The sequence below is a fragment of the Aulostomus chinensis genome, chromosome 9 (assembly GCF_037954235.1).
Source record: "Aulostomus chinensis isolate RoL2024-O1b breed Wild chromosome 9, RoL_Achi_v1.0, whole genome shotgun sequence".
In the NCBI taxonomy this organism is placed as follows: Eukaryota; Metazoa; Chordata; class Actinopteri; order Syngnathiformes; family Aulostomidae; genus Aulostomus; species Aulostomus chinensis.
In genome coordinates this window covers 26,716,579-26,725,610 of record NC_141328.1, presented here as the reverse complement: position 1 = coordinate 26,725,610, position 9,032 = coordinate 26,716,579, and the positions used below count along the sequence as shown (strand labels likewise).

The window sequence follows — 9,032 nt, the reverse complement described above, 5'->3', positions numbered from 1 at the left end:
AATTTTTTAAAAAAAGTAATTTTCTCAATGGAAAACGATACAGGATATCTTGTATCACATGACCACGACGGTCTCACATTTTAATGCTGAGGAGTGACGTCACATTCAAGTTAAGGAAAAAAAGAAATGCTTGAAATTCTGACGGTAGTCGTACAAGTTTAAAGGAAACTGAAGTTATCTCCTACATTACACCCTTACGTTACCCTTGAGACAAGGATGTCAGCATGACTTCTCATGCCAGACATTTGGATTAGAGCTCAAAGTCCTGATAATTCTGATCGGCAGCCAGTCGGAGTTCTTTGATTTCTCATGAAGCCGATCATTTAAAGTTCTTAAATTTCTATCTGAGTGACAGTGGCACACCACAAAATATCCAATTCACTCTCATATACAGTAAAAGACATTTGAGAGGGCTGAACCAGCAGAAACGTGAGTTTATTCGAATGCTAAATCAATGGTTAAACTGGTTTGTGTCCTGATTTGTGGAGCCTACGATTCAACGACGTCACATGACTGGCTTTCTCAGAAGAATCAGCTGATTAAAACTATGGAGCTGCAAGAGGAATCACGCATGGTCGTAAAACACATAGACATTTATTACAAGCAGTGTGCACTGACATAATCAGGTTCATTAAAATGAGGCTCGTGAGAACACGAGAGGAAGCTTATGGACCCTTCGCAGTGTGAAGTATTTTAGTTGCAGCACAGATCAACACTGGAGCCGTAGAACGCCGAGAGGACACGACGAACCAGAGACGTCGAGGCTAATTGGAACAAATCTCTGGAAAACAGAAGAGAAACATACATTCAGATAAACCTGCAGATATAGAGAACATGTGCACGCGTGCTGTATTATCTTACGCTGCACATTGAAAAAATAGTTTGACATTTTAGGGAATATTCACTTCTTTTTTTTCTTTTCCGAGAGTCAAATGAGAAGCTCGCGACATGGTTCGTATCTGTCAGTGTGAAGCAACGGGAGCTCTTAATCTTTAAGCCAATTATCACACTTTTCATAAATGAGTCCAGAAACCAGTGTGGTAAAAACATGAACTTGTGCTTTGACCAAGGGCATGTGACCAGCTATTTCTGAGTTCTGTGTTGGTTGCTTGGCAACCAGCACACCAATGATGGGATCCTGTTGTATCTCAAAAACAGTGGCAATGCGATCAAGAAGAAGCTTGAGAGGGACTGCGAGGGGAGTCTTCTTTCTTTCAGACGGAGCTAAACTTGTCGTTTCCCTCATCGCCTTCATAGATATGGCGCAGGAGAAGCGCCCTCAGTTTTCTCACGTTACTCTCAGCAAAAGAACAGAATATTTCAGAAGCCCCCCGGCAGCATTTCCAACATTCATCAGGATTTTTGTCCTCTTCTTGATGTCAGCAGGGACCACACTAGGCCTCATCCTCAACAGGACGTCTAATGTCTCGTTGAAAGAGTTACAGGACATTTACCAAAGCATCCGCTCAAATCACGAAACATTCATCTTTTTATTTTACAGAATTTTCCTTAATCTAACTTCACGCTTATAATCTGTCTTTAGACATAAAATAGCACCAAGATCCCAAACACATCAGGAGCTTTAGAAAGCTCACTGGGTGTATTATCGCCCTCTACTGGTCAAGCTGTAAAAGTGTCACTATGTTCAGTACCCAAGTGTTGTTGGGTGTGATGGAAGTTGCAGCTTCAAAAGGGACACACAGCTTTTTATTTATTTTGCGTGTTGTTTCATTTTTCAAACAATTTCGGGGGTGATTTTGTGTAGAACGACTTCACACGAGGAGGCTACTCACAGTGGACTCTTCAAAGTGCAGGGTGGTGGCCAGCGGGTTTCCGCAGCGAGGCCGAGGGGGGAGGAACCCAGAAGCAGCGGGGCCAGAGAATGAGGTGTAGGTGGCGACCTCCTCATCCAGACGCAGCTCCTCCAACAGAGGACGACGCTTTCGCAGCAACGCAGCAGCAGGACCTTTCACACAGGCCCTCTGAAATGTTCTGTCTGGAATTGTCGTACTGCGTTAGATTTATCGAGGCATTGCGAGCAAGTCCGTGAGTGTCTGCGTGGCGAGTCAGAGAATGTGGGATGTGTGTGTTACCTTGGTGCAGACTGTGAATGGCGGGGCTGATCTGACCTCTGGGTTCTTTCACAGACGATGTTCCTTCATGCACTTGAAGCACTTGTCCTTGTTCTGTGGAAAGCGGCCCGTGCTGGTCCTGATGGCTCTCCTGCTTCTCAAAATGAGCGGCTCTGAGAAGCTTTTTGCCAGTTGAGAAAAAAATTACTGACTCTCTCTGCAGCGGCTGTATGAAGGGTTGTCCCTCCCCAGACGTCGTCACCACGGGTTCTTTACAGAGGGCTTTACTCTGAAGGAACAGGGCGGAACAACACAATAAACAAATCTATCACCAGGAGTCTCAGTGTGGTTCTTGGGCTGCAGCTCTGGGTTTCACTCCTTACATTTGAGGCTTGAACTGGGAGCTGCTCTGGATCTCTGGTGTCTGAGCTCAGATCGTCCTCCTGGTCTTCAAATAATCTCTGGACGACCTCCTGCTAACAAACAAGGGAGTTTTAGGAGTTGTGTTTGCTCCCCAACAGCGTTGCTGCGTAACGGTGCGCATACTCTACCACTCTGGATTGCAGTTGCTGCAAATAAAAATGATTCCGTCTAAAAGAGTTCATATAAGTTTGACTGTTTCCCAAGAGGTTTGTGTTTGTACTACTTGAGACAAAATCTCATTTTACAAGTGAATCAAATAAATGTGTGACAGGCCAACTAGTTCACTCATGACATTTACCAACAAAGAAGAACATCAGTAGAACCTTTAGCTACACGGATCTCCATGTACAGGCTTTTTTGTTGCTTTTCTATACTTCCAACAGCTGGAACTGAAGAGGAGCTAAATTTAAGCTCCAAATACTTTCGAAGCTTTACTGCAGTACAAGACAACAATACCACCAAATGTTGACAGCAATCCGCAGTTAAACCTTAAACATTAAATCAATTGTATCTATATACAGTGATACAACTTAATATGGAATTGTGTAGAAACCGGTTACAGAGAGGAGGTTATTTCCTGCCCTGACCTCCTGGTGCGGACGGTTGGTGTCGCAGTGGCTCGGCCCGGGTGTGAAGATGGACGGTGAGCGCTGTGTTGACTGGTGCCATTTCTGAAACAGCAGCATGGTGAGGTGATGAGGTGACTGTGAGATGACTAAACAGATAACATAACCATACACTGACCATGGAGGACATGGGCTGGCGTCGGGTGTTGTGGACTCTCTGTGGAGTCCATTTCTTTAGGGGAGTCTCTTTTAGTGTCACTGTGGAGAATCAAACAGAGGTGTGACATCAGGACAAAGCGACCAGGCGAGGAAGCGGCGTGTTGTTCCTGTATCGTACCAGCGGGCCCGTCTGATGTCTCTGTCTGGAGCTTTCTGACTGGAACTCTCTGAGCCTGAGAAGGGGAAGAAACACAGTTTTTGTTTCAAAAGTGATGTAAGATCATGAAAAGTAAAACAACCTCCCTGATGTGTACAAACCGTGTAGATCGAAGTGCCTCTGCCCGATGGACAGACAGAGTTTCGTGGTGTGGCACCCAGAGCCTTCACCCCCTCGTTCAGGAGGATACTTCTGAGTGCCGAGGCGTCTGGGGTGAACGGTACCAACTTCCCTGATCCTGTCAGAAGAGCACAAAAGAGCTCAAGTGAGGTGCTTCAGTTTCCCAACAATCAGCCAGCATCTCCCCAACATTTTATGGGTTCTTTCACAAGTGATGAGACTTAAAAAGACATTTTATAGGCACAACACTTTTTTAATTTTACCTTGATGTTGTACTCCTCTTTACAGCATAGAAAAAAAAAACACCAATATGAAGCTCTGAGAAGTTTGCTAATTTATTGTGAACTGAAAAGTTCAGACGCGTCGCGTCTCTGGCCGAGGCGTCACTTCACTTGTGCCAATTGTTAATTTATCTCTCCCCCCCCCACATTTGTCAAAGAGAATAAACCAGCTCAAACGTGACTCCAGTAGATACGGCGGCGCTGCACCCCAAAATCACCACGTCAGCCCCGGGTTCTGTGGGGCCTTTTCACAACACAACGGTCTGATCACACCCGCCGCACGGCGAGCTTTACTGACCTGATGCAGGTCCAACTCTCTGACGACTCTTCATGACAGACACTCGCTGGGGCTGTGAATTAAAAAAAAAAATCATGATAAAATATACAGGTGATCTAAGGACTTCCCCTCTGCATCAATCACATGTGAAGGACTTGAGAAAGAACTGTGGTTTATCAAACTTAGCATAGTTATGAGAAGCGCTTACCATCATGGGGTACGGTTTAGACGGCAAAGCTGCAGATCTCAGACCAGCAGCACTGACGCCCTCATTCTGGAGGATACTAAGCAAAGCAGAATGGTCCGGCTGGAATTTCTCCACATTGTCTGAAACGCATCAAGCAATGTGGTCATGACTAAAGAAGAGCAGAGGGCATCACGGAAACTGCAGCTGAGTCCTTGTACAGATGCAGAGGACAGCTGCCCTAAGGATGGATCCATTTAGTCTTGGTGAAATAACAGAGAAAAAAAATTCTAATTGATAGTGAGGTCCGATTACTATCAAATACTTACAAAGTCATCTACGTAGATGTATTCTACTAAGGGTATTTGGGAGAACAAGAGGAAGTACAGCGTGAACTTACCGGAGGGACCTTTAGGAATGTTACGCTGTGTGTTCTGGGAAGGATCTTTGAGACTGAGCTGGTTCATGTTCTCCACACAGGACTCTGCGCTGACGGCGGGCCGAGCAGACGGAGCAGTGACATTCTGACGCGCGGCGGTTTTAGTCTTACACGTGTTAGCGGGCTCAGACTCTCCTGAAAGCTGGGAGGTCTTCCCTGTAGCAGGTCCATGAGACTTCCCTGTCACTGTGCTAGAGACCCCGCTGCCGCTGCTGCTGCTGCTTTTTACCATTGCAGGATGTTTAGAGGTTTTTGCATTTCTGTTTTGGTTTTTTAAATGAAAGTTGCATACATTTTTGTCAGGTTGGACAGTGTGGGCACCAGGCTTCGCTTGTAGAACAGTCTGAGTCTGTGGAGTTTCCATGGCTGGTCTACAACTCCTGTGCTGAGACATTTGGAAGGGGACAGGCCTGGAGCAGGGCTTTTTCTTCTTAGCTTTTCCCTGCAGTTAAACAACAACACGTCAGCAAACACGATGTCATCCGATTATAACATACACATGTGAAAAAAAGACAGGGAGACACTCACAGCCAGGGGTTTCTCCTCCCACCGGCAGTGAGACCGGGTGAAGTCAGAGGGAGTCTGACGATGGAGGGACTTTGCCAGCACCGGAAGCCAGCTGACACCCGGCCGCATGGGAGTCTTCTTCGCGCGGTTGGAGCTCCCCGGATCCTGGTTCTCAGATTGTTTTTTAGAAAGGTGTGAGGGAGGTTTGAGAGGCTTTGGGTCCCCCGGCGTTTTGTTGTTTTCATTCTTCATTCTGTAGAGAAAAATTGTGAGTTCGGTATTAAAATCCTTCCAGTGCTGATCGTCGAGTCAAGGACGATGAGGTGCGGCTGAGGATTTTACTTGTTTTGTTTTTTTTAAATATCCTTCATAGGATGCAGAGAATCTCATTCATGCTTTTTATTCTACATCACTACTTCTGCCTGCTCTTCTTGATTCCTGCAGTACGTCCACCAAAATAAAAGCGAGGAAGCCGCTTTTATCCAGGCTGCATCTTGTGTACGAAAAGTGAATACAAAGAAGGTATCAGTATTACGATGTTTCCAAAACTTTGAGAAAAGACGGCCACAATAACTTGCGTCAACACAAGCAGATGGAAGCGACGTTTTCAGCATCTTAAATCAGGAACTGTTTGGTCAAAAAGAAGTTAATCATATTTCGAATCTGACAGGAAGCCTGCTTTTAGGATCCCATGTCAATATGGCAACAACAGGAACTAACGTCTTTATTTATGTCCCCCTTCTCTCTGCAGCCCTTGCTTCTCTTTATGAGGCCCACTTTGTATTTATTAATAACAACACTTCAGCAACAGAAAATGCACCCTCAAGTCAAACTCATAGTGAGATTCACCACATGTCACAACCACAGAGACCCAGAGTGGAGACGGGACGTCAGATCAGGAATGCAGGAACCAGGAGGCCTTCCAAGCATGATTCACATTTATCAGCTGACTTTGTGAGCAGATCAGGTACCAGAGTGATGGTGCCGGTCCAGATTCTATTCTCGTGTGGGTTTAAGATGTGCGTGGGTTATCAAAGCCTCATGATGTAGCTTTAAAAAATAAATAAATAAATAAATAAAGCCAACAACAAAACTCTCAGCATCAGGTACCAGCATTGTGTTGGTATCTGCAAATGTGTCTCTAAATAGGACCGGAACTAGGAAAAAAAAAAGTGGTTTATCGTCCGTGCATCTCACACAGACGTAGTTCTACGAAATAAAATGAAAGCTCTTGAAAATGACAAACAAAATCATTTCACAACTCAGTCTGAGGGCAGACACCCAGAATCTTAAAGCATCTTTGACCACATGCAAAAGCGCTCTGTAAATCTAACATATAACTATTAACCTTGTGTTTTACAAACAGATACAGTTGATATTTTTTTGGACATTCTCAAAACCTGTTATTTGAGTTTTAGAAGTTAAATTCAGATTCAGATTCAGATTCAGATGACTTTATTTATCCCCGAGGGGCAATTAAAGTACGGTACAACTGAGCAGCATGACATTAAAAAAACAATAGAAAAAAAATAGAAAAAAAACAATAGAAACAAAATAGAAAAAAAAACAAGGAAAAAAAGGACAAAAAAAGGGACATTTGACATTTGACTGTGCTTCTCTTTAAAACTGTTTTACCTCTGAATGTCACTCCGGACTTGATTCTGACTTTGCTGGCGGAGGACTGGAGAGGAGTCCATAGTGACCACAGGAGGAGGAGGAGGTGAGAAGAAAGACTGGAGGAGCAACACATTGCAAAATCAGGAACGGAGAGAAAACGGACCTGAAACACTACAAGGCCAACAGTTAACCAACACAGCACAGTAAAGCTAACGCAGCTAAATCATGTTAGCGTCAACAACCGCTGCAGGAACAGCTTCGGGATTAAAACAAACAACAAAATGAACGTATTTGGCTGCTGAACAGATGACGTAGAAGTGCAGAGACAAACCGGCGTTCCGGTTAAATATATAAGCTAGCAACACCTAACTCCCACACGTTAATTACGTACTTTTAGGAGACAGAACTGCCTCTATTTCATCCGTTCCCTCGTCTGATTCCGTCTTTCTGCTTCAGTCGATTCCAGATGTGTTTTTTGTTTTGTTTTGTTTTTCCGCAGTCGTTTGTACCAATTTAAAAATCCCCTCGCTCTCCTCTTTCACACCGCAGCGGGGCTGTCAACTTCCTGGACTCGCAGTTTGTAAAAAGCGCGCTTCGCCATTGGTCGCAGCGGGAAACGACAGCAACCAATCACCTTCCAGTCTCAATTTCTTCGACCAATGAGGAACGGATTCTCATAAACAGCTCCATGGAAACGACGCGAAAGTTGTTAAACCACGTGACGGTGTTGGTTTCTCCTTTGCCGCGGCGTCCCCTCTCGACAGCACGACTGCCCAAAGTGGGGCTCGGGGGGTGGTGCTAAACTGGCCCGGATTTTCCTCAGCAGATTTAAAAAAAAAAACAAAACAGTTTAATCATAAAAAAAATCACGAGCTCATACATCAATAATTAATTAAATGATGTCTCATGTGTCTGTACTCTACCTAGCAGTAATCCATCCACCTCTTCTTTAAGAGTGCTCCTGTAGCACTGAGTGTGACCAGCTGGCGCATTCAGAGTGACCAACCGTCTTGCGCTGGTCATTAAAGTGTTTGTGGATTACTGAGCACACGGCTCTCTGAGGATGTCCTGGATTACACCAAATGATGGGATTTAGAGTTTGCCAACTGACATTTTTGGTCAGTTTTCGCTTTTGTTTTGTGGCTGTAGCTGCCGGGTTATGTTAGTCTCCGTTAGCGTCAAGCTAAATGTACATGGCTGGTTCTTTCTGCATTCTGGTGTCACAAAGGAGTGATGCAGTGGGGAAAATTATTTTTTTTTGGGGGGGGGGGGTGAAGTAGCACTTCAGGGCTGCTACGTCAAACCCAAATGTGTTGAAGTAGAAGATTCAGTTCCTCCGTTTTAAATTTACAGGTATAAAAGTAAGAAGTGGCCCCCTGTCATGTTCCTTTGAAGTACAGACACTCAAAATGGTAGTTATGCAAGGTATTTCTACTCAGCTTCTGTCCAATGCTAAATTTACGCTAATTGCTGTGAAATTTAAATTCATCGGACATGTTCTATTACTTCCATCTCTTAAAATTAACCTTTGACTTGCATTAAACCAACTTTAAAAAAAACAAAACAAAAGAGAACAATGTATTGTTTGAAAAAATGTCATAATAGTTCCATTTTCGACAGGCTGACTTCATCTCATGCCAGTAATTTATTTTGACATAAAATGATAGTGTTTTTTTTTTTTTTTAAACTGTATAATGTCTTCTTGGAAAATGCTTGTTATGCATTTTCTGTCTCTTCAGAATTGGACGGATCACCCGCCCACATTTTCTTCTGCATTCAGAAAACAGAGACAGTAATGTATGCAGTAATTTCTAAAGTTCATGGTAATAAATTAAGGGTCTATCAGTGACAGTTTGTTGATGCGTAGTTCCCTCTTTTGAATGCTTAGTTAAGTGATAGTTAACAGTTAGTTAACGTGTTGCGTTACTCATGGTGTTCGTGCTAACGACATTAATGATGGATGGACTGGGGGAGGTTATGTTGGGGTTGAATGAGTTATTATTTAATGGATAAATATTTATCATTTTACAATACGGGTCGCAAATTGCATTAATAAATGGCTTATGATGTTTGAGTGATTACTCAGCACTCTTATTCAGCATGAACGACCAGTCATTAATGTGCCGTCGTTGTAAAATGTTACCAGAGGATTTGTGAAGCAGAAGTTCAA

At 43.8% G+C, this 9,032-nt stretch overlaps 1 protein-coding gene across 3 annotated transcripts; it reads right to left on the bottom strand.

Annotated features, from left to right (window-relative positions):
• Positions 1-588: 588 nt before the first annotated feature.
• On the bottom strand, positions 589-7,450 carry troap (trophinin associated protein). Of its 3 annotated transcripts, none has more exons than XM_086212788.1 (14): positions 7,254-7,450; positions 6,881-6,978; positions 5,267-5,498; positions 4,700-5,180; positions 4,324-4,442; positions 4,137-4,188; positions 3,539-3,675; positions 3,399-3,453; positions 3,240-3,319; positions 3,083-3,166; positions 2,456-2,548; positions 2,094-2,361; positions 1,794-1,996; positions 589-781 (listed from the first exon to the last, which is right to left on the bottom strand). In XM_086212788.1, the coding sequence occupies exons 2-14, from the start codon at positions 6,940-6,942 to the stop codon at positions 710-712; spliced, it is 1,938 nt and encodes a 645-aa protein (XP_086068914.1). In that variant the 5' UTR covers positions 6,943-6,978; positions 7,254-7,450; the 3' UTR covers positions 589-709. The 3 variants fall into 3 exon arrangements, with proteins under 3 accessions (XP_086068914.1, XP_086068915.1, XP_086068916.1); XM_086212789.1 differs by having other exon boundaries at positions 2,456-2,545; XM_086212790.1 differs by lacking the exon at positions 3,083-3,166 and having other exon boundaries at positions 2,456-2,545.
• Between the last annotated feature and the right edge of the window lie 1,582 nt (positions 7,451-9,032).

Bases quoted from the DNA above. Each gene is read 5' to 3' on its own strand.
- troap (XM_086212788.1), bottom strand. From the start codon at position 6,942: ATGGACTCCTCTCCAGTCCTCCGCCAGCAAAGTCAGAATCAAGTCCGG. The intron at 3,167-3,239 runs GTCAGTGTATGG...CTGCTGTTTCAG, and splicing joins GCCAGCCCATGTCCTCCATG to AAATGGCACCAGTCAACACA. The intron at 2,362-2,455 runs GTAAGGAGTGAA...CTGTTCCTTCAG, and splicing joins TCCCAGTTCAAGCCTCAAAT to AGTAAAGCCCTCTGTAAAGA.